Source organism: Trifolium pratense, linkage group LG5 (assembly GCF_020283565.1).
Source record: "Trifolium pratense cultivar HEN17-A07 linkage group LG5, ARS_RC_1.1, whole genome shotgun sequence".
Classification (NCBI taxonomy): Eukaryota; Viridiplantae; Streptophyta; class Magnoliopsida; order Fabales; family Fabaceae; genus Trifolium; species Trifolium pratense.
The window spans coordinates 2,258,913-2,283,158 of NC_060063.1; the positions used below are offsets into that span (position 1 = coordinate 2,258,913).

The 24,246-nt window shown below is 32.1% G+C and overlaps 2 protein-coding genes across 3 annotated transcripts; both read left to right on the forward strand.

The window, feature by feature from the left end:
- The first annotated feature begins 3,007 nt into the window (after nt 1–3,007).
- Nucleotides 3,008–5,280, forward strand: LOC123884655 (metacaspase-7-like). 2 transcript variants are annotated; one of them, XM_045933803.1, is made up of 4 exons: nt 3,008–3,183; nt 4,040–4,098; nt 4,179–4,501; nt 4,604–5,250. In XM_045933803.1, exons 2-4 carry the CDS (start codon nt 4,058–4,060, stop codon nt 4,987–4,989), a joined length of 750 nt encoding a protein of 249 aa, XP_045789759.1. In that variant the 5' UTR covers nt 3,008–3,183; nt 4,040–4,057; the 3' UTR covers nt 4,990–5,250. The 2 variants fall into 2 exon arrangements, with proteins under 2 accessions (XP_045789759.1, XP_045789758.1); XM_045933802.1 differs by having other exon boundaries at nt 3,009–3,178; nt 4,604–5,280.
- Nucleotides 5,281–13,782: 8,502 nt separating this feature from the next.
- LOC123884487 (arginine--tRNA ligase, cytoplasmic-like) lies at nt 13,783–22,353 on the forward strand. Its single transcript, XM_045933584.1, has 18 exons — nt 13,783–14,000; nt 14,143–14,240; nt 15,332–15,483; nt 15,618–15,693; nt 15,979–16,080; nt 16,303–16,521; nt 17,098–17,178; nt 17,818–17,901; nt 17,990–18,094; nt 18,533–18,711; nt 18,966–19,050; nt 19,293–19,479; nt 19,654–19,723; nt 20,248–20,317; nt 20,933–21,022; nt 21,308–21,376; nt 21,596–21,697; nt 22,017–22,353. Exons 1-18 carry the CDS (start codon nt 13,922–13,924, stop codon nt 22,125–22,127), a joined length of 1,959 nt encoding a protein of 652 aa, XP_045789540.1. The 5' UTR covers nt 13,783–13,921; the 3' UTR covers nt 22,128–22,353.
- The last annotated feature ends 1,893 nt before the right edge of the window (nt 22,354–24,246 follow it).

Here is a 24,246-nt window from a genome sequence, read left to right on the forward strand (position 1 = left end):
TTAAATTTTTTTATTAGTGTGAATAAATCTTAATCTCAATAGTCATATTTCCTAAGAACGGCTAGTACCGTGAGTGATTGTCTCGTCGAAATTCCAGAGGTAAATACATAAACTCAATATCTTTATTAATTTTAGCAAGAGATTTCCATTGAAAATTTGAAATTGTTGCACTAAGTCAAAAAAAATTCCCTCTCAAATTCTCAGCACATTTATTCAGTTCTAAATTGAGTTTTTAAAAAATATCAAACATATTTTAAAATATAAACTTAATCTTTAAGAAATTCTCTCAAAAATTGATTGGTTCGACGGTTTCACACATGAATTAGGCCTACCCCCAATCCAGAAAACCTTGCAGAATTAGAAAGTTTCTCTTCCCTCCCCCTCCCCCGCTCCATCTTTTCTCTTATCTCCCGAAATTTTTATCTATGACCCTGAAAATAAAGTTTGGAATCTACATTTTGAAATAAAATTTTTAATAAATTGAGTTCTACATTTTGATATTTTTTACATGACTTTGATATATAATTGTATGCAAGTGTAAATAATTTTTACATCAGCACTAAATATCAATTAAACTCAAGATTGATTTTTATAAAAGAAATTAAATCAAAATAATAAATTATAACTTTAATTTTTTTTAAAAAATTAGGTAAATATGACCCTTTTTATTATGCTTACACATTTAACTATATTTTTTAAAATAATTTTTTGAATTTGATGATAATTTTTTTTATGTTTTTAAATGATAATAACTTTACAAAAATGACACATTTTTTCGATAATTGGCCGACCCGAAGCACAATGAAATAGCCCCGCCCAGCTCAAATTTGAGCTGCATGGACTTGGACCAAAAAATCTGATTTCATTTGGGCTAGGTTTTTGAGGCCCGATCTGCCCATGCCCGTAGACTAATAGGCCGGTCATTAGCCCGGCCGAGTTTTGATGGCTCTCCTATAGCCACTAGCCATGACATAGTACTCCACGTTCGGATTTGGGTTCAGTGCAGTTAAGCATCTAAGAAGATTGTGTCCTGTCACTTTTTTACTCCTATAATAAAATGAAAGTGTTGCTGCTGTTGTGCTACGTATTTCATCGAGCAGTTAATGCATAACCTTACTCCTTACACTATACTCTCTCCGGACACAAATATAAGAAAAAATAACTGTTTACGTGGTGTTTAAGAAATTTAGTTAAGTGTAGTTAATTTTCTTGATTTAATGTAAAACATGAGTTGAGTTTACTATATTACCCTTTGAAAAGTGATTTATGCCTTGAAAATCACATAAACTTTTGAAAAGTGAAATGATTAAATAAAATTATATTAGGAATAGTAGTATTAATTAGTTTAAAAATAGTTGACTTCTTGTTATATTTGTGTCCAAAATTTGAAATTTTTTTTCTTATATTTATGTCCGGAGAAAGTATCACGGATTTCCCATATCTCTATCATCTATCACCATTTCTTTTATCTGACAAATCATCCCTAACATTAACTCTGGACCAATTTTCGTTTGTCTTTAACGATGTATCCTAAAATTTGACACTTTGACCAAAGTACGTGGCATTTCTTTTTGTGAATTTAATTAATCCTATTGCAATAGGTGGTTATATCAATGTTTTAAGAACCGGACCGGCCGGTTCAATCGGTTCAACCGGAAACCGGACACAGCAGCGGTTCGGGCTAGTGTTGAGAACCGGTAGTCTACAGAATCAGAAAAAAAACCGTTTAAAACCGGTACGAACCGCCCGGATCCGTTCGAACCGGTGAACCGGGGGCGGTTTGAAAAAACCGGCCGGTTTGGAATCTTTTGAAAATTAAAAAAAAAATATATCAGTGTATTTAACGTGTTTTTTTTTTCCTGTAACCCTAATTTTTTCCTTTTCAAAGAGCGTGAAAATGGTGGAAGGAACCAAATCCCTTAGTTTCATGGCAAAACCACCGGTAAGGATTGAACACCTGCACTTTTTTTCTTCTTCTTCTTCTTTAATTTTTTCTTATATTAGATGGTGGAATGAAATAAATTTATCCTATTGTTATGTTTAGGTTTCTTAATTTGTGGAATGAAGAACTAAAGTTTTGTTCAATTTTTATCTTCTTCTTCGTTAATCTTTTTTATATTAGATGGTGGAATGAAACAAATTTATCCTATTGTTATGTTTAGGTTTCTTAATTTGTTTCTTAATTTGTGGAATGAAGAACTAAGGTTTTGTTCAATTTTTATGGGTTTCATCTTTATATTATTTGCTTTAGGAAATCTTGTTTCAACACATTGATTGATTGCAACAAGAATAATATTTTTCAGAATCTTGTTTCAAATTTGAAAAGGGTTTTTTTTTTCCTTATATTACAGTAAAAAAAAAAACGTTAAATACAGTAGTTTTTTTTTCTTATATTTGAAAAGGGTTTTTTTTCTTCTTATATTACAGTAGTTTCTAATTTGTGTTTTGTTTATTTTAGGTTTTTAAAGTTTCTATTTTATTAGTTTGTTTATCACCTATGAAGTAGAATAATTATTATGAACCAATTTTAGTAATTTGTTGCTTTGTTTACCAATTTAAAGTTTATTTTCTAAATTTTGTTATGAACATCGTTCACCTTAAAACTAAATTTTGTTAATTTGTCAATTTATGTCTAAGTATTTGTTATTCTGTTACTAATAATTTGTTTATTAGCTACCACATACGAAAATTATATGAACGGTTCATATAAATGGTTCAATAGTGGTTGAACCGGTCTAACCAGTTGAACCATGAACCAGTGACCACACCGGCTCGACCTCCGGTTCGGTTCTTAAAACATTGGGTTATATACATTTATTTTTGGCAAATGCTAAATAGTATCCCCGAGCACTCTTTAAGCCCTTAAATAGTAAGCTTTTTATAGAATATTTATCGAAATGCGTAAAGTCAACGCATTAAAAATTATAGTGTTTAACTTTTTGAATAAAAAATTTCTTTAATGCTTAAAAAATGCCTCGAGCACTCGTTAGCAAGACTCTTTATTTTTTCTACCAAACTCCTCATTTATTTTCTTACCAAACTCTTCATTTATTTACTTTACCAGTTTTCATTTTTACTACTCCTCCCTATTGCCTCACTTTATCTCTCTGCTCCGCCGCTTCACTGCTCTACTCGCTCCGTCACCAGAACCTGCTCGCGCCATAACCATTCTTAACAGGTAAAGTAAAGTAAAGTTAATTCTTTCTATGCTTATCTTCCTGTTCCTCTCATTTTCTTAGTAACTTCTGTTCTTATTTTAGTTTTAGGTTATGATTTTTGTTTGTTAGATTTGTAGTTTTTTTGTTTGTTAGCTTTGTTAATCTGATGTTAGATTGTTAGGTTTAGGTTCTGTTAACTTTGTTAATCTGATTTTAGATTGTTAAGTTTAGGTTCTTTCTAGGTTTTGTTAGGTTTAGGTTTTGTTAATCTGATGTCTGATTTTAGGTTTTGTTTCTATTTCAGAAAATCATGAGCTTTGATATTTTGATGTTTTTGAACTATGAACTTTGATTTAGACTTAATTGCATATTTGGTCCTTATGTTTATTTTAGGTTTTAATTTGGTCTCTTACCGTTTAAAAAGTTTTAAGTTGGTCCCTGTCCTTTATGTTAATTTTTTAGCTAATTTCGTCTAACTTTTAAATTATTTTGAGTTAATTCGTCTAAAATTTCCGCATGCATGACATCCTCCTAAGTTGTCCGCGTATGCAAATCTGTTGGCCACGTGGACAATTTTAAACAAAAATTTGACTAAAAGGACGAGCAAAAATTTATGTTTAGTGTATTTGATTTGGCATGAATTTATGTATTTTCAGTTTGTGTAGTTATGGATTTATGTCATGTTACTTTTGTGTATTTGGTATGAATTTATGACTTTAAGATTGAACAAACTTCGTTCAAATTCAAATACCACTTCATTTCAATTTCAATTGTTAGTAGTTGTTACTCTTTTTCATTTTGTTTCATTGTTCTGTTTTAATGTCCATTCAATTAGTTATGCGCTAATTTTCGCTATGATTTTTGTTTATCCTGTTTGGTAGGTTGTGAAACAATCAATTATGAGTGAGCATCAGTCGCAAGGACCGGTTCTTAGTACTAGGTAATGGACCAACTTAAATTATATGTATAGTTTTGTTTACACAACTCTTTTCTATCTAACAATCAAATTCATTTGTACAGCCCAAGAAAAAGAGCTTTATTAGTCGGTTTAAAATACCAGCGACCTTTAATGGACTTCACACACGTGAATTGCAAAAGAATGCAAGAATGCTTAGTGAAAAGATTTGGATTTCCTGAAGAGGATCTTTATCTCATGTTAGACACAAACTTGAACTATACACTTCCGGGTCCTATTGATAGTGATCTAATACTCGACAAGTTATATGATTTAATTAAATCGTCAAAGTCTGGTGATAGTTTGGTATTTTATTTTAGTGGTCTTACTGACTTTAACCCCGAAAATAAGAGATTTATTGTCGGAGCTGATCATTGTACTGTAGATGGTAACTTCTATTACACATTTTAATGCATGTATGTACATACCTGTTTGTTAAATAATATTACACAATATATTAATTTTATTTATTTGTGACTTGTGCGCGCAGGCGAGGTATTATCACAGCATCTGAAAAAAATACCTAGGGGATGTGCCGCAATGTTTATCATTGATGCTCCCTATGGAGGAGGCTTTATTGAAATATTTTCTAAGGAAATTGTGTTATTCACATCCTCACGAACAGATGAAGATCATATAAGTAGTGGAAGTTACGGTTCTCTTAGGAACTTAAGAGGTCGTAACCCAATATCCGAATCAGGTTCCAATTTTACACGTTGTTTTTTGCATTTTATTGAAGAAAACAATGATATACTTAATCAGGATTTGATAGACAAGATCAGTTTGAAATTCCGTCAGTGCGGCGTCGTACATACACCGGCTCTCTTATGCACTAAAGAGAAAGCAAAGTCGAAGGTTTTTCGTTGTTATGAATAGAAACATGAATGTTATGAGAAAGAGGTTACAAGGTCACTAGAGATTTCAAAAGTCACCTTTAATTAAAGTAACTTATCCATGCTGATTGTTATTTGTGTCTTGTGATAAATATTTGTAATCTTTTCTGTAGCAGTAAGAATGTGAACTTGGTATTGAATGCTTTACTTAGGTATTTGAATGTTGGTAATATAAGAATGGTATCAATCTTAAAAATTGTGCACCCAAGTCTTGCATAGGTCCTTCTAATTTGATCGTTGTGTTGTATAAAATATATCACTTTTATAATGCACTCAACTCAGCTTCGGTATATAATCCATTGCAAATATTTTGCTATAGTATTTATTTGTGTTTTTAATTCAATGCAAGAAACATTTCACAGAATGAATGAGTTGTTTCCTTTCTTCTTTTTTTGGTACATAAACGAAATGACAAAGTCATCGTAAACTTACACGCATAACACATAAGTGAGAGCTGAGATTTGAACCCTGATCATGGCGTTCGACCTAACAATATCAACAATTTTTTTTATCCAGGATGAGTCTTTCTTTTATCTATTTCTAATTTATTTCTTTCATGGTTCTTGGTATTTATACATGGATTATTGTTTTTGTAGTTGACATCAAAAAATAATTTTCAATCTATCAATTATTTGGGTAAATGAGATTATTAGGTCATATATTATAGGAAAATGTTAACCGGTGTCTCTGGACACTGCTTAACTAAATATGATAAACAAGTTATGGACTTGTGTATTCTATTTTTTTTAACATATAAAAAATGCTTGTTTCAATGTGAAATTTCTTTTAATTTTTTTAACTAATATCTCGGGGACACTAGTTAGTTATCATGACATATATAAATTTATATGATGGTGTTGTCACAGATAGATAAGGTACTAGTTGTAGAAGACTAGTGATGAGAGAATTATACAACTTGCTGGTGATTTTAGATTGAACTTATAGGTTCCTTGGAATAGAATAAAAATTGAATGAGAAAACAATTTTCAAGACTAAGCTTGGCATCTTATGCCGGGATCTCTCCTAATGGCTGTATTAGATTTCCGAGTCCCTATTTCAGGAAGAATTTCAGGGCATTCCACACTTACAGCGACATTTATGCATATTCATAATAAAACTGAAACAACGACGCATCAAAAGCCAATTATATTAAAGTCTGAATGCAATTTTTTATAATTCAACTAGATTTTCTATCATGGAATGTTATTTCATTATGTTTTTGACTGCGTGCTTCATTTCCAAAATAACAGAAAAGTGGAATTATAGATATTTATTATAATCATAATGTGATTTGAGATTTTATTATATATACCTTAAAGAGTGATTGTTGCACTTGTTGAGTATCCATAGCAGAAATGTTGTTTATTTGGGGAACTGCAAGAAATCGTTTAGAATTAATCTCCAATGCAAGCAAGTGGACTGTTCTGGTAAATGTCCTTGTTCTAAGTATGTAACAGTGCGGATGAAACAGATTTGCATTTGTTTTCTACCTGTGCACAGACTGAAGCAGTATTCTGAGAAGTAGGACTACAGAACTAGTTTACAGTCGCGATAAATTTTGCACAAGAAATTTTAGGAGGGTCTCTTTAACTTGGCCTCTATTCCAGCACTACTTGTCAACGAGTTGTCGTGCAGCTTTGGTGCATTTGGCATCGAATAAATGACAAAGTTCAGAAGTTCGCGTATCGTAAGTATTGCATGAATAGCAATGGCAAGAAGGGAGCATGATTCAACAAATTTTTCTAGCAAGCATGAGCTAGCATATATTATGCAGATGTGGGAGAAACTGGGTAGTGGGAAACTTAAATGCAACACAGATACTGTAACAATTGTCCCAACATAGGGCAACATGGTATCGGCATCTGCATAAGAGACGGATCTGGTAGCTTAATGTGCGCAAAAACAGTGTTTTGCAACAATTGTCAGCTTCAAAGGCGGAAGCAGCAGGGTGTTATGAGGCACTGGTTTGGTTGTAGGAGTTGGGTGTCCAAAGGGTCAATATCAAGGTGGATTGTAAGGCTGTAGTAGATGGGTTGAATCAATGGAAATCAAACAAAATGAAACTGAATTTGGCTTTAATTTTGCAGAGATGCAGAAATATAATCCATCGTTTACAAAACTGTAGGGTTAGTTTTATCAATTGGCAAAGCGAATTTTGTTGCTCATATTAATCGATGAACAAATGCGACATATCCATTAGGTGAGTTCCGCCAGTTTATACCCCCTCTGTTTCATATTAATTGACCTATTTGTCAAAAACAATTGTCCACCTATTCAATTTTCAATATATTTTTACAAATAAAACATTATATTTAATGACTCGTCGAGTCAACTTAAATCGACTCAACTTAAATCAACCCACTAAATTTGGTCGATTCGGTTTTGACATAAAACATGTTATTAAAGTCACTAGGTTTGGTCCAGTGGTGAGGGATTCAGGTAGTAAACTATAGGTCCTGGGTTCAATATCCCCAACTCATTATAAACCAAAAAAAATAAAAAATAAAACATGCTATTACTCTGACTCGCTACATTTGGTACAGTTGGTGACTAAGAACACTTTGTGATTCCATCATTACACAAATCTCTTGATGCTCATCCGAAATTATCTTGTTAAGAATTGGACTATTTCTATTCATCATATCTTCCAAGAGTTAAATTCTTGTAAAGTCATAGTTGCTAAGTTGGGAGCTAAAAATATAAAAATTGTTTACTAATATATAAACAGTTTGGTTTTTTGAACAAATAAACAGTTTGTTTACTGAAATATATAAACATGGAGATTCAATTCATTTTTTTTCCAGAAAAAAATCTATGATTCAAAAAAATAAAAAGATCTAACTACAACTTTAACTTTTTAGGAGTATTAAGCTCTATGAAGCAAGGACACTCCTCAAATTAGGAGTATTTCGTGTACCGACAACGACACGAGACACTTATGATTACACTTAATTATACCATTTTCTCAAATTATTATGGGTGTACAGATGCACATAATTGAAATTCAAATGAAGGCACATAAGTAAATTGCAGAGAAATTAACAAAATCACATAGAAACATAACGATTCATTTCAGTTTTTTCAAAATTCACATTATTGAATTAAAAATACAAAGTTAAACTAGCATTTCAGAAATTACTCTATTTACAGATCTGGTTCCGATAACAACCGTAATCAGACGGCGGCGATTTCTTCACGATCTTCGAAGTTTGGATCCTTAGAATCCAAAGCTGCATGATTATCTTCGATCTGAACATCCGAGTAGCTATGTCCGATCCATGTGAACTTTCCACCGTGACCTCCTTTCTTTGGTGATCCGCTCATTCCTGATGATGATTTGCGATCCTTCCGAGTTTCCGCCGCCGCTAACGACGGTTTTCGGTTTGCTTTGTGGCTTTTTCCGGCGTCTTTCATTGTTGAAGTCGAGTGAGTAGTGAGAAAGTTGAGTGAGTAGTGACTGAATATGAGGGTCTATATATAAAAATATGAGGGTAGTTTCGGGATTTTGTTTAGATGATTTAATAATGGGATACTGTAGGAATGGGACGTCGGTTAATTTGGATAAGGATGGTGGGGGAAAAGATTGTATGCGGTAAGGTGCACATAACCTATAGGTCGATCCGTTCATTAGTTGAAGTTCTATAGTAGTAGTAGTTTTTATTTTTGTTAAATTGGATATCTATGTGTACAATTGTAAAAACTATATGGAATTTTTTTGAGTTAGTAGGATTACGGTGGTCAGAAGATAAGTCTCCTTGTGAAGCGCAGCAACGGCACTGGTAAGTGTATGAATGAAAAAAAATTCGTTTGACAGGAGTATAAAAAATGGAATGAGTCATATTTTGAGGAGAGATTATTGTGACAACCGCTGCAATGTGATTTAAGTTTCACATTGCTTAAAAAAGTTAAGGTTAAATATTTTATAAGTAAGATTATCCATAAACCTACGGTTTTAAGGTTTTTGGTGAAAATATCGTGTCTAACTCACTTCTATAATTGTTTTGAATCCATTGTGAATAATCATCCGGCTTCCCCTCGTAACCCAAAATATTGAGCAATTAAACTCTTTCTCAAAAGATTTTAGCAATATTGTTTGTGTTCATATAATTGGATTTGAACTCAAAATTTGTGTTAGCAATTCCTTTTCTAAATTTTTTTATGCACCGTAAAAAGAGGAAAAAACTCACTTTGTGTGGTTAAGAGATTCTTGTTGGAATTTAACAATAGAGACACACTTGTTTAGGGATAATTATTTTGGACACAAGCTTTAGACACACAAATCAAAAAACTTAAAATAAAATAAAATTGTTACATCACTTTATACCGCTTTAATCATTTTTTCTTTATTTTTTCTTGTTTTATGTGAGTGTGCCTAACAAATATTATTTGTGTTTGTGCCTGTAGAAGACTTTTTTTCTTTAACAATAAACCTAAATAATAGACACACATGTATAACATATTATAGTGGTAAATCGTACTTTGTATAATAATATAATATTAAAAAAATGAAAAAAAAACTTAAAAGTTGTTATATTTTTATGAACTTACTTAAAAGAAAGTTTTTTTTTTTTTGACTAAAAGTTGTTATTATATATATATATAAAAAAAATTCTTATATATGTTTTCATCTCATATTTTACTTAAAATTACTTAAAAAAATTCATTGTTATCCCATATTTTAGCTTGAGCTAAAATATGTTTTCATCTCTAATTCCAAAGACATTCATTACTAAAAAGCTTGTTAAATGGCTTTAATAGTGCCAGGTTTTAAATGTCTTCAAAAACAAGAGAATTTAACTCTCTTATCTTATCATTTAATGAAGGTGAAGAGTAATGTCTTTAAGAACAAGAGAGTTCTGATGGAAAGTATTCCTTAAATTGCTTCATATGAGTCTGCAAGTTATGAAGATATGCTGCTTTTCGAGTAGAAGGTTAATTCGATTGAAGTTAATAAATCGAGACACTCAAGATTGTGGACTTAGAGTATTTTTCATCCTTCAAATATGATTCGACTTCGACAGTTACAACGGTTCAAAAGCCTTGGTTCATTTCAAATGCAAAGGGACGCGTGGCCAAAATTTAGTAGTTTAACGTTAAAGTAGACGTTACTTAGTTTTCTATAAATAGGAGTCTGTATAGTCGAAGTAAGGGTCACAATTCATTTACACAAATTCTCAAACACTCAAAGTACCCATGTTAAAGCGAGAAACGAGTTACTCGAGAAAGATGTATGAATCAGTGAACCATTCTATTTACTTTGTAATTTTTACATTCTAAATGCAAATTTACTTTTCATAAGTCTTTATTCTCTAAGCATTTACAAGTTTCTGCATTTAATTGGTTCTATCGTTTGAGTGAACTTATTTTGTTCGCATTTAATTTATGTTTCAGAAACCAAACATATTGTTCTTTTGCAAAACAAGGATATCTTTAATGATGAACATCCGAACTTCTTTTTCCATGCATGAACAATTGTCCCGAGATTTACTAGTTGATCTCTCAAGTAATTAATTTAAACTAGCGGTTGTTTACCAAAAATCAGTGTAAACAATCATATAGATCATTCATAAAAAAAATTAAAAAAATTAAAAATCATTTGATATGTTATTGAGACTCATAAAGATTAACGGTATTTAATAAAAATTTATAAACAGTTAATTTTGATGAGTCTCAATAACATATCAAACGATTTTCAATTTTTTCAAAAAAATTTACGGATGATCTATATGATATAAAATTTCAATCCAACGGTAGATTTTGTAAAATTCGTATTCGATATAATGAAAACGCTAACTTGTGCACCGTGCACCATATGGTGCACTTGTGCATGTTAGCCAAAGCCGTAATTTTTTTTGAGTTAGTAGGATTATGGTGGTCAGAAGATGAGTCTAGTTGAGAAGCATCAACGGCAGTCTAAGTGTATGAATGAAAAATTTCGTTTGTGAGGAGCATAAAAAATGGAATGACTCACACTTTGAAGTAAGGTTGTCAGAATCGGACCGGTCATCGAATCGGTGAGCTTACCGATTCAAGGTTCAATTGGTCGGATCGAGGTTCAATCGGGTCGGACTATTTTTAATTAAATATATATTTTAATTAATATATAATTAATTCTGTCAAAAAATATTAATATAGTGTAAAAAAAACATGTTGAAGATTTATTTTTTTAAGAGCTTTGGGCTTCTCATATAAGATATAACTAGCAACCTCCACAAAATTCTTGATAAGGCATAACCAGCAGCCTCCACAAATCTTGATAAAAAAAGTATTTATAACTCTCAAATCTTGATAAGGCATAACCCTAATTATAGTATTTATAACTCTCAAATCTTGATAAGGCATAACCAGCAGCCTCCACAAAATTCTTCTTGTCTCATTGTCTGATTCCACTCTTCTTCTTCCCCCCACCTTTTTAACTCTTCTTTTTTTACAAATATCTATTGTTAAAGGAACAATACATCCTTGTTATTTTATCAATCTTCTCTTAGCACTCATATTCCACTCCCACAACATCATTACACAACCTGTTTTCAATTTCAATAAAGTTGGAATTTTTAATCTATATATGTTGTTGTTGGCTTTCTGCATTGGTATTGAAAATAAATGAAGAGGCTAAAATTTAAGTATTTATTAAAATAAGTTGCAAAAGAAAAAATCTTGAAAAGTTTTGCATGATTAACTGACTTTAAAAAATGGTCACTAGAGGAGGAAGGGGTCAGTTTTTGTTTCTTTTCCTTGAAATAGAGTTAGCGTGTTTGTTCCTTTTCCTTGATCTTTTTCATTAAATTTTTTTAAAAAAAATAAGAAACGTTATAAAAAAATAAAACAGACCGCCAAACCGCCCAGACCGGTCGGTCCGGTTCACCGATTTTTTCCTGTTCGACACCGGTTCATACGTTCGACCGGCCGGTCCGGTTTTGACAACCTTGAAGAGAGATTATTGTGACAACTGCAATGTGATTTAAGTTTCACATTGCTTGAAAAAGTTAAGGTTGAACACTCTATAAGTGAAATTACCCATAAACCTAAAGTTTTAAGGTTTTTGGTGAAAATGTCGTGCCCAACTCACTTCTATAATTGTTTTGAATCCAATGTGGATAATCATCCGGCTTCCCCTCGTAACCCAAAATATTGAGCAATTAAACTCTTTCTCAAAAGATTTTAGCAATATTGTTTGTGTTCATATAATTGGATTTGAACTCAAAATTTGTGCTAGCAATTCCTTTTCTAAATTTTTTTATGCAGCGTGAAAAGAGGAAAAAACTCACTTTGTGTGGTTAAAAGATTCTTGTAGGAATTTAACAATAGAGACACACTTGTTTAGGGATAATTATTTGGACACAAGCTTTAGACGCACAAATCAAAAAACTTAAAATAAAATAAAATTGTTACGTCAATTTATACCGCTTTAATCATTTTTTTTCTTTATTTTTTCTTGTTTTATGTGAATGTGCCTAACAAATATTATTTGTGTTTGTGCCTGTAGAAGAATTTTTTTTCTTTAACAATAAACCTAAATAATAGATACACATGTATACCATATTATAGTGGTAAATCGTACTTTGTATGATAATATAATATATCGACTTAGGAGAAGAAGAATTTGACTTTGAGTGTGAGTCGTTGCTCTCTTTCCGATGTGTTTTACGCATAGTGACTCAATGAGATGATCAAAATTTATAATTACTAGTAGGGAGAGGGACATCTCAACGAGTCGTCTACAAATGACTCAATCCATAACAAGTCATTCTCAAATATACACCTATATTTATTTAAATCAAGTGCAATATTCCACATAATTTATTATATTTTAATAATTTAATTAAAGTTATCCACAAAATTTAACGATTCTTATAATTCATAAAGTAATCTTGTATACTTTAAATCTTTAATATATGTTGATCTAGTTTTTTGTTGTGTTCCGGTGACCGTTGAAAAGATGAAAATGTTACTCATTTGTTTTTTTTTTTTTTTTTTTTTTTTTTTTGGTATAACTCATTTGTTTTTTTAATGTAACTTTTTTTTTTTGGTAAGTTGTGGGTTGATGTGTTAAATTAGTTGACTATTTGTTGTGATTTACTTGTTAATTCTAGAGAGCATGTGCTTCAATTTGGTGGTGCTCATGTTTTTATGAAAGTAGTAGCTTAACTCTTTCTACTGGTGTGGTGCTGCCGAATACTTCTGATCAATAGAACAGAAAGAGGAGTCGGCCAAAAAGAAACCAAAATATGCATAGTGATTTGATCTTTTGATCACCTATTTTTGGAAAACTATTTTGGGGGATTATAGAGTACTAACCAAACTTCTCACTACTATGTGGCTTAAGACAAATGGTTTTGTTAAAGGAGAATGTTAACTTGTGCCCTTAAGGGCACATGTTAAGAAGATAAATGTGGAAAAAATTTATTGAACTTGTGGTGTATTCAATTATCTAAACATTAAATTCTTTGTATTTAATACTATATTTCTATTTTTAGGTAGCTTAACATGTGCCCTTAGGGCACAAGTTAACATGACCCTTTGTTAAAAGGGTCATGCTAACTAGTGCCCGGGGCACTAGTTAAGGATACAAAAAAAAGCAATTTTTGCATTGGAAATGACACTTTTTATACTTTACAAATATTGACTACACAAGTTTCAATGTAATTTTACTATAATTAGTATTCTTAACTAGTACCCCGGGTCACTAGTTAACATTTTCCTAAAAATCTCTAACTTATTTACCAAAATCACTTAGTATTTTATAATAGGTGGTGTGGCCCACTAGAGCTATCTTCAGCCAAAGGAAGCACAGTATACAAAACAAAACACCTACAATGCTTCTTCTGCTTACTCCTTCTTCTGCTTCCCAACCGTGGAAGCTCCTCAAAATTAAACTTAAACAAATAAAAAAAAATAGTTAAAGAAGAGAAAAAATGCTAGGTTTAGGGTGCTTAAATCTTAATCGATTATCTCATTTTCATTCTCCACCTTCTCTTCAACCATCACGTTCTGGTCAGCTATATACTTCCTATCTCTCTATTTCATTGCTTTGTTATTGTTTCCAGAGAATTATTATTAGTATTATTTGAATTCCTAATTCACTAAAACGACGTAGTTTTCATTTTCAATGTTGTTGTTGTTATTGTGTAGACAGATTTACTCAAAGTTGCATCTAGAAGATTCGCTTTAGCAGTTACCAAAACTCAATCACCATTAACTTCTAAAACTCAATCACCTCCAACCTTATCTATTGTAAGTTTATTCAATTCAATTCATTAATTTACTAATTATTTGCTTAATTCTGTTAATTTAATTTGAGTAGATTACCAATTAGTCCTACGAAATTGTAACGGTGGGACATTTATCTTCCCGAATTGCGAATATGCAAAAAAAATCTCATTTTGAATGATGTTGGATAACTTATGGATTAGTTTGACAGTAAATGATATAATTAAGTGAAAAATTTGCTACTAATAAGTGATATAATTCAGAGTGGGCTCGTTTGGCACGGCTTTTTTTAGAGCTTATTTTTATATATTATTATAAGTTTGTCAAGGTAGTTTATGATAAAATATCTTATAAAATTACAATTTTCACTAGTGTGAACTTATAAAATAGCATAAAACCTAATTTATATTGCATAAGTTGTTTGCATAAGCTCTAAAAAAAGCTGGGCCAAACGAGACCGTGGTTGGATAAACAACTTATTTGCACCTTATAGCGCAAATGGTTATGTATAAGCTTACGTAAGCTATTTCTATAGACAAAAATAAAATAGTTAACTTAATTTGAGCAAATCACTAAATTGTCCCATGAAATTGTAAGGGTCGAATATTTAGACACGAAGAGTAAGACCCAGTTTGGAATCTTGGATAAACAACTTATTTGCTGCTTATAGCACAAGAGGTTATGTGAAAGCTTACATAAAGCTATTTCTATAGGAAAAAATAAAATAAAGTTAAATTGTTTTTTTTATATGCTATAAGTTGTTTTCATAAGCTATATTGGAGAACTTACGGAAATAAGCTTACGAGATTTGTCATAAGCTGTTTTCATAAGTTCTCCCTGACAGTCACAAACTTTATGTCGGTAGATAAGCTCAAATAAGCCAATCCAAATAGGTCCTAATTTGTTACGAAGTGATATAATTCAGGAACTAATTTGACAGTAAATTAGATACGAGTTAACAAAAGAATTAAATTGTTCGAGGTAATTTAAAATCGGGGTCTTTTTTGCCTGTTTCAAACTTTAGGGAGTAAATTGGTGATTTACTCAAATTTATTTTGTTTTGAAGTAGTCATGCATTAGTAATGTTGGTTAATGTGTTTTGAATTTGGATATAGGATATTGATAATCCTGCTAGTGTGAAAAGACAGTTAGCACAGATTTTTGATGTTTCTTTAAAGGCAACTGTGCCTGATGAAGAAGATGTTGTGCCCTTAGTTGACGTTTGCACCGCCAAAACCGGTGGTGTAAAATTTGGTGATTATCAATGGTAAGTTCAGTTTCTAAGGTTTGTGTATTTCTATTTGCATTCAAACTTTGCGTTGTCTGATAAGCTAAAGTATTTGCATTGTGCATTGGCAAATGGGCATGTGTGGAAAACTAAGACTTTTTTAATTGGTGCAGTAATAATGCAATGGGTATATGGTCTAAGCTAAAAGGGAAGGAGTCTGGATTTAGGGGTCCCCCTTCTATTGGACAGGTATAGTTGGTGACATTTTTTTCTTATTATTTCCCTGCAACCCGCATGTATTTCAATTTTATGGTGGAAAACAAGTTTTTCACAAGTTCTGATCATAGTTTACCATCTTCCTACAATATAAGTAGATTTTAGGAAGTAATATAATTATGATGTTGTAAGTAGACGTGTGTAATACTTGTTTAGAGTGTTTGTATAGTTGTTAAACTCTTTAGTTAATTGTTGATTTGAAATTAGATTTTGATTTATTATTGTCAAATAGTAATGTTGTTTCGTTTATTTGTGTAGGCCATCATTAACAATCTTCCTCCATCTGAAATGATAGATTCATGCTCTCTAGCAGGTCCAGGATTTGTTAATGTTGTCTTGTCAAAGAATTGGATAGCTCAGGTGATTGCATTTTCTATCTTATAATTTTACTTTATAAATAGATTTCTCATGTGTTTGAGACTTCAGTTTTTTTTTTGTTGCAAGAGGAGATTGGTATTTCAGTCACAATGTCCATTGATTGGAAGGGTGTTATACAAGAATGCTATGATTTTTACTTGTGTTTTGGTTATAGAGCTTATTCAAGCCCTATGTTAATACTTAATGAAAAGAATCCTCCTACAGGGCGTACAAAGGATGCTAAGTGATGGTATTGATACGTGGGCACCTCGACTTCCAATCAAGAGGGCTATGGTTGATTTTTCCTCACCTAATATAGCAAAGGAAATGCATGTTGGTCACCTTAGATCTACCATAATTGGAGACACATTAGCTCGCATGCTTGAATTTTCACGTGTGGAACTTGTTACCCGCCGAAATCATGTTGGGGACTGGGGAACACAGGTAGTTTTAATTTCTAAAATTCTGCTATTTTTGTGCTACAAGTTAGAATATAGTGCATGTTTAATCTGGGAATCAGTGCCCAAGAAATAGCATAAATCATTTGCTATACACTGTAAAGCTAGGTTTCTCCATATATCTCATGACTTTGGGTGATTCATTTTTGCATTTGCAACAATCAGTTAACTCGACATTATGTTTGTTAGCATTAATTAGTTGCTTGAGAACCAATTACGTTGGATAGTGATGTAAGTTGAGTTTCTAACTGATTTCTTGATCAAGATATGCACTAGATTCCTTCTCCTAGTTAAATGTAGGTATAGAGTGTGTTCTGTGTTATTCTACTTTGACCGTAATCTTGAACAGTTGATGTCTTAAGACAGTGTTGTCTCATCCTTAAATATAATATTGTAGTTATCAAAATAATCAATTAATTTAATCAGTCACTAAATTAGTAATGACACCATAGGGCTGGAATTCTAATGAGATATCTGCCGGAATTCTAAAACATTTCACTAGGAAAGTTCTCATTTTGGTATTGGCACTATAGGGCTCAAAGTTCATGCATTTGTTTTGCAGTTTGGGATGCTGATTGAATATCTCTTTGAAAAATTTCCAAACCAAGAAGATGTTAGTGAAACAGCCATTGGAGATCTTCAGGTGAGAACATACATTGAACTTTATTCTAGTTAATCGTATTCAGGTGTTTAATCCTATATTATTTTATTGGCATATTTTGGTTCAGATAGAAAAGACATAGTTTTTAGTTCTTCTTGCCACACGCTCATGCTCATTCCAGTTCTAGTTCTAATTCTAATTCTAATTGAATACATTTCAAGAGGGAAGTAAAAACCGTGCATTCCAAGCTATCCAGAAGTTAATGTGCTATAAATATAATACCATTAAGCCTAGCTAGGAGTTATAAGTTGCTATCAAATGAGAAATTGCATATGCACAATCGTTTTCCTATGCATTTAGTGTTGGAAATGGTTGTTTTAGGCTTTGTTTGTATTGTTGTACATGTATTTTCACCTTTTGCCCCTAAGTACAAAGAAGTTAAGGAGTGATACCCGAAAAAACCATTTGGGTTATGTTAGATAAAGTAATATCAATCTTTGTGAATTCTTATAAATGAACCATCAGCATTGAAATGACAATGTTTATAGGTCTATCAGTGATAACATTCTCATTAATTGTCACTTATTTTCTTGCCTTTTGCTTTGTCTCAAATATATTTTCATTGGGAAAGTGAATTAGTATTACTGATACTGAAACTCATGTGAGTTGGTGCACTTTTAGGCATTGTATAAGGCATCAAAACTGAGGTTTGATGATGATCCCGAATTTAAGCTGAGGGCACAACAGGCAGTGATCCTGCTCCAGGTAAATGATAACCCAAGTTTAACCCCTACTCGTGAGATATTGGAGAGCTTAATTTTGACTTATGTGTATGCCTTAATTTTTATCTCAGAGTGGGAATCCAAGGTATCGCAAGGCATGGCAACAAATTTGTGCTATTAGTAGGGCTGAGTTCGACAAGGTCTATCAACGCCTTGGAGTTCAATTGGAGGAAATGGTAAGGGTTCTAGTTTTGTATATTTAATAATTTGTGGATTTTATCCATGATGTCTATGTTTTGTACCTTCCAGGAGGAATTTCTGAGCAGTTTTATTACTTTGTATTATCAGACCATTATGAATTCTGTAAATGCTTAATATTAGTTGGGTTTGTTAAAAAATCTTGCAGTTGTTGTGCATATTTGATTAATCATGTGGCTTACCGTTTATATTCTCTCATTTCTGATTTAACCGGATCTACCATATGCTGTCGAATAAATCTGTGGGTGAAATGACTGTTTTTTTACTGACTGTCTTTAATGGCATGGGGTGCATTTGAATACACACACACATACACACACTTAATTTATGTTGCATTAGTTACAGAAGTTTTTACTTCAATCAGTGATTTTGACATTTTTTTTTTACAGTGTACTGAATGATATGTTTGAACACAGGGAGAGAGCTTCTATAATCCTTATATTCCCGGGGTTATTGAGCAGCTGGATAAGTTAGGACTGGTTGAAGAGAGCGACGGTGCTCGTGTGATATATGTTGAGGGTGTAAATATTCCACTTATTGCTGTGAAAAGAGATGGTGGCTACAACTATTTTTCCACTGATCTAGCTTCACTTTGGTTAGTTTTACTCTTACAGATTTTTTGTGCATATATTTTAGTAATCAAACTTTGTTATTTAATTTTTTTGCTAAATATTTTCCATTTAAATGTCTACTATATATTCTTCGTTTCTTGTAAATTTTTGGTATACTTATTTCTATTTTTCTATTATTATCTACTGAATTGACTTGGGAAAAGAAACTGTTTTGTTTATCTGAGCTATTTTTATTTATTTTTTTGATAAATTTATCTGAGCTATTTGAACCATGCAGGTATCGTCTAAATAAAGAAAAACTTGAGTGGATTGTATATGTTACAGATATTGGGCAACAACAACACTTCGATATGCTATTTAAGGTATATCTCAAGTGATGATTTTCATGGTATACTATGGTTACTGCATTTTGTTGTTGTCACTACCCTTTCTACTTGCTTTTGCCAGTACTGAGTTTTCCTTATTGTTAACTTGTTAAAATGCTTTTATTGGATCTGTCATTTCATTTTCTTTGTAATTTTTCAAAAGAGACTAGTCACATAGTGCTAATGCTAATATTTCGATGTGTTAAAATGACAGAGTTCCCCTTTGATTTTCCTTTCAGGCCTTTAGACGTGCGGGTTGGCTGCCACATAATGAGAATGCGTATCCAAAATGTACCCATATAGGTTTTGGTCTTGTTCTTGGGGATGACGGAAAGCGATTTCGGAGTCGGAGCAGTGAGGTTGTTCGTTTGGTTGATTTGCTTGATGAAGCTAAAAGGCGCTGTAAAACTGCCCTTCTTGAACGCGGTAAAATGTTGTTTAGTATGATCTTTACTTATCTCTGCATAAAGACATTCATGATATAAAATTTCTGTTTGATCATGATCTATGAATGACTGTCTATTTTATTTTCATTTGGTGGGTGAGGTTTTAGTGTCTAGACACCTGAGCGTTAACCTTTCATATTCTATGTTCTTCTAGATACAACTAGTGATTGGTCTGAGGAGGAGATCGAAAAAATATCAGAGGCAATTGGTTATGGGGCTGTCAAGTAAGCTTCTTTAACTTAAAAGTCTTTTTTCATTTTCCCACTTTAAAGCAAAATAAACATTTTGTTCAGCAATAATTAGCTTCTTAGGGGGCATATTTTTTTTGTTAATGTTGAGACAGATGTGTTGGCAAACATCTTCCCTTTGACAGAATTTTTGAAATTGTTATATACTTGGTGCTTTAATTCCCGAGCTATTGCTCTGAGTCCTGTTAATTGTATCCTAATTTTGACTCGGATGTTTCTGACTGCATGTGCTAACTGATAAGTAGAACAAATCATGACAAAAGTAAAGTATAAGAGCATAGTCTCAGCTTACTCGGTTGTTACCCTATTGTGAATTTTCCAATTAATTGCTCTACTTAATGGGTGTTGTTTTTCTGGTCCATAAGCTATGAAGCTTGATTTAGTAACTTATGGTTCCACTTCACAAATGTGTTACTTGCAATTTGCTTTTGTGATTGAAATTCTAAATGAGTTGTAGGCTTATAGTCCCTTATGTTCGTGCTTTTGATTTGTGTTTACAGGTATGCTGACTTGAAAATCAACAGATTAACGAATTATACATTCAATTTTGATCAGATGCTTAGTGATAAGGTACATTCACTGCATACAAATTTTGAGAGTTAGCTTGTGAACTTACAGTGAAGAAGCCAGTAGATTTAGTAGCCATTTTCTTCAGGCCCTGTCCCACTATATTTGGATCCTTCGAACTATAGGGCAACTTTCAGTAACCATGGATTGAAAACATCACTATTATAAATTTTGATTAAACGCTCCTATGACTTTTGTTTTCACAACTTTCTAAAGTTCAATAGTTAGGACTTGAAAAACCAACCAATTGGACTGAACAATGAAAACAAAACAGATTTTGCATTTCTGTCAACAGATGAATAATTCCTCAATTAAAAATATGGAAGTAATCTTAGCAAAGGAAATTAAGGGAAAGATGGATGGAGCAGAGTTCCTTACAAGATGATAACAGAAAAGAAAAATGTATGAGTCTAAGGAACCCCTGCTGAGAGAGAATCACTCCTCACTCAGTTAAACCACCTGGGAAAACCTTAGCATGATTCCAGCTAAAACTGTTTGCTCTTTCCTATTATCAATTTGCTATGAAACTTAGCAATTGATGAACCCTTTCTTCATCCCCCAAAAAACTAAAAGATCTCAAGTTGTTTGTCTTACCTTCCTGTGTTTGTTGTGCAACAGGGGAATACTGCTGTTTATTTGCTATACGCACATGCTAGGATTTGTTCCATTATCAGGAAATCTGGTAAAGACATAGAAGAAGTAAAGAAAGTAAGTTTATTTTCTCCTTGAAATGACGATCTACCATATCTGCTATAAATTGATTTATTTGTTTTTGTATCATATGCTTAATTTTACAATATAAGATACAAGAGTTGTGCCTAGTTTAGATCCTGCCATGGTTGATTTGAAACGAGTCAATTCAGCACCCATCCATTACAGTTGTTATATGGCTCAGTATTCCGTGTGTTTATATAATAGTTATGGTTAGATGAAATCAACTTGTGCATATTTCTTACTTTGTATTTCATGTACTTGCCATTCTTGTTGTGACAGAATGGGTATATAGTTTTGGATCATGAAGATGAGCGTTTATTGGGGCTTCATCTGCTACAATTTCCCGAGGTAAGACATGTGAATAGTTTTTATGTTTTTTTTAGCTTTAGACTTTTGCATATTACTTGTAATATTTATAACTTTGTTACCGGGCCTCCGTTTTCTTTAAGCAAAAGACTTGAAATGTCATATGATTAAAAGCAGCCGGGACATTTCTGCATATTATCTTATCATCCAAGAAGATACTCTCACTCATATAATGACTTCGTGTATTGTTTTGTTTTTCAGGTTTTTGAAGAGGCATGCAGCAATTTATTACCTAGTGTGTTGTGTGATTACCTCTATAACTTGGCAGAAATCTTTACAAAAAAGTTCTATTCTAATTGTCAGGTATATATTATGATGCTATATATTCAAATTTCTATGGCTTTTCTGTTCGTATTTCCCAGTGACGAGGTTTGCATAAAGCTGCCTAGTAGAATATTTGTTAAATTTACTGTGTTACATGTTAAAGATAGGGTACTATACATCATATTATTAGTCATCGTTTTGTCAAGTACTTGTTAGTCGGTTATTAAAAATCTCTTCATCCGTAAAATTTTCTCAAATTTTACTATCAATGTCACACAATCTAGATTCCTGTTAAGATGAGGTCAAAATATGATGTTTAAATTCAAGCTCTTTGATTCAAGTTCTTTCCCTTTGGCAGGTCGTAGGATCGCCTGAGGAAACTAGTAGACTTTTGCTATGCGAAGCAACTGCTATTGTGATGAGAAAGTGCTTTTATCTCCTTGGAATTGAACCTGTTTACAAGCTATAACCTATTTGAAAGAAGTTCAAATGAATTTTTTCATAGGATTTATTTATTTAATTATAAAAAAACTTCCAAAATGAAAATTGTTATGGTAAATTATCTCTTCCCATTTTTGTTTTGTTTATTGTATTTGTATTAGGTGTAAGAGGGAAGTTGTAATTTTTTTATAACATGTTATTGACGAGGATCAAATTTGTTTCATTGTTGTAAGCGCGCTATAAATTTCAGTTAACTCGTCGTGTTCCAAATGAACCGACAAGAATTGGACGTTACGTAGATTCAATGGACAAGCTAAAATAAAATGCAAGGAACAAGAACGGTAGGTTAAAAGAATAGACTTTGGAGTTTCTACTTTTAAACTTGAATGGTAGGTTAAACTTGAATGCAAGGAATAAGAACGGTGTCTTATTGGAGATGCCTTGAGAAAGTAGTAGTAGCTAATCTCATTTATTTTTATTCATTTGTTTCATAAATGCGAGGCTTGTTTTGTGGACTGTTGACTGTCATATTGATCTTTTGGGTGCTCGTAATTGCATCGGTAGACCTCTCTTTTGCTGGGAGGGGTGTCCTAATTAGTGCAATTATTCAAGCTATTCCCACCTATATATAATGAGTAGCTTCTTGATTCCTAAGAGCATTTGTGAACAAATGGAGAAAGCTATCTGAAATTTCAGGTGGGGGAACAATGGAAATCACAATAAAATTCATTGGAAAGCTATGAAGAGGGGTTAATCAAACCCATGTTTAATGGAGGGCTAGGATTCAGGGATATACTCCCTCCGTTCTAAAATGTAAGTTACTTTGGGAAGAAAATTTGTACTAAAATGTAAGTCGTTTTACAATATTAATGTATAATTATAGTTGATCTTCCTAAAATACCCTTGTTATTCTCTTTTTCCATTTTTTTTTAAAACTTTCCCATGCATGCTTTTATTGTGTGTCTGTACGTCAGGGACGGATCCAGACATAAAAAACTGGTGTGGCTAAAATTAAACATTTCTAATATAATTTTGAAGTTGATGTCGCACCACTATTTTTGGCTCATCTACAAAATCACTTGGATAAATTAAGCTCAACTATTTTCAATAATTTTTCACATCTAAAGATCCAAATGACAATGAGGACTCAAATTTGGTGAGTGGTGGCTATGGGGAGGGTGGGCGATGTTAAGAAATACGATGATAATTTTTCACATCTAAAGCTCCAAATGACAATGATTTATTTATGAGTAATATTGGTAGGTGTGTTAAGGGACGATTTGTAACGTTAATTAGTTAATGCCCCAATATGAAACCATAAATAGTTAAGGGACCAATTGTCCAATTTAACCTTTTTTTTATGAGTCATGTTAAATAGTACTTGGGGCCACTTGTTAAACATATTAAAAGAGGAAGTCAAAGATAAAATTAATATTGAAAAGATAACTTTGTAGTAGTTTATTTTTAAGGTATTAAACACACAAAATACACTTTACCAAAAAAAATAAAAACACACACAAAATACAAGATAAAATTTCCTTATTAATATATTTAACTAGTATCCGAAGACAATATTTAACACAATATATATCTATATATATGTTTATAAAAAAAATATCAAAAAATCTGGTGTGGCTTTAGCCACACCATGTCCCTTAGTGCATCCGTCCCTGCTGTACGTGTATCTATTCCCAACGAAAAATCATCTTTGAATAGCAGTATATGAGGGAGAAAAAATAACTACTTGTCTGATGTTTCATTGCAAATTTTCATTGGTACATGACTTCTTTATAAACTTCAAAATTTTCTACAAAGACTTTAATTTATTCCATATTAGTAACATGAAAAATTCCAAAGATTCAACAAAATTTCCAGAATCAGTAGAAAATTCTCTGGAAAATGAGATTGATGCTAATAGTGAAGAGGATGAAGAGATTAATAAAATATTTTGAGGGATTTTTCTAAAAATATTGGAGGGAAGCTTTAAATATTTCCATTAACAAATTGGAGGGATTTTTCTAATATTGCCATGCTTTAGCTAATTTATTTGCTTATGTCAAAAAAAAAAAGCTAATTTATTTGCTCTTCACGAGTTTTTTTAACTTCGATGATTAATGATCAGGAAACACCAAAATTTGCCGAAGAGC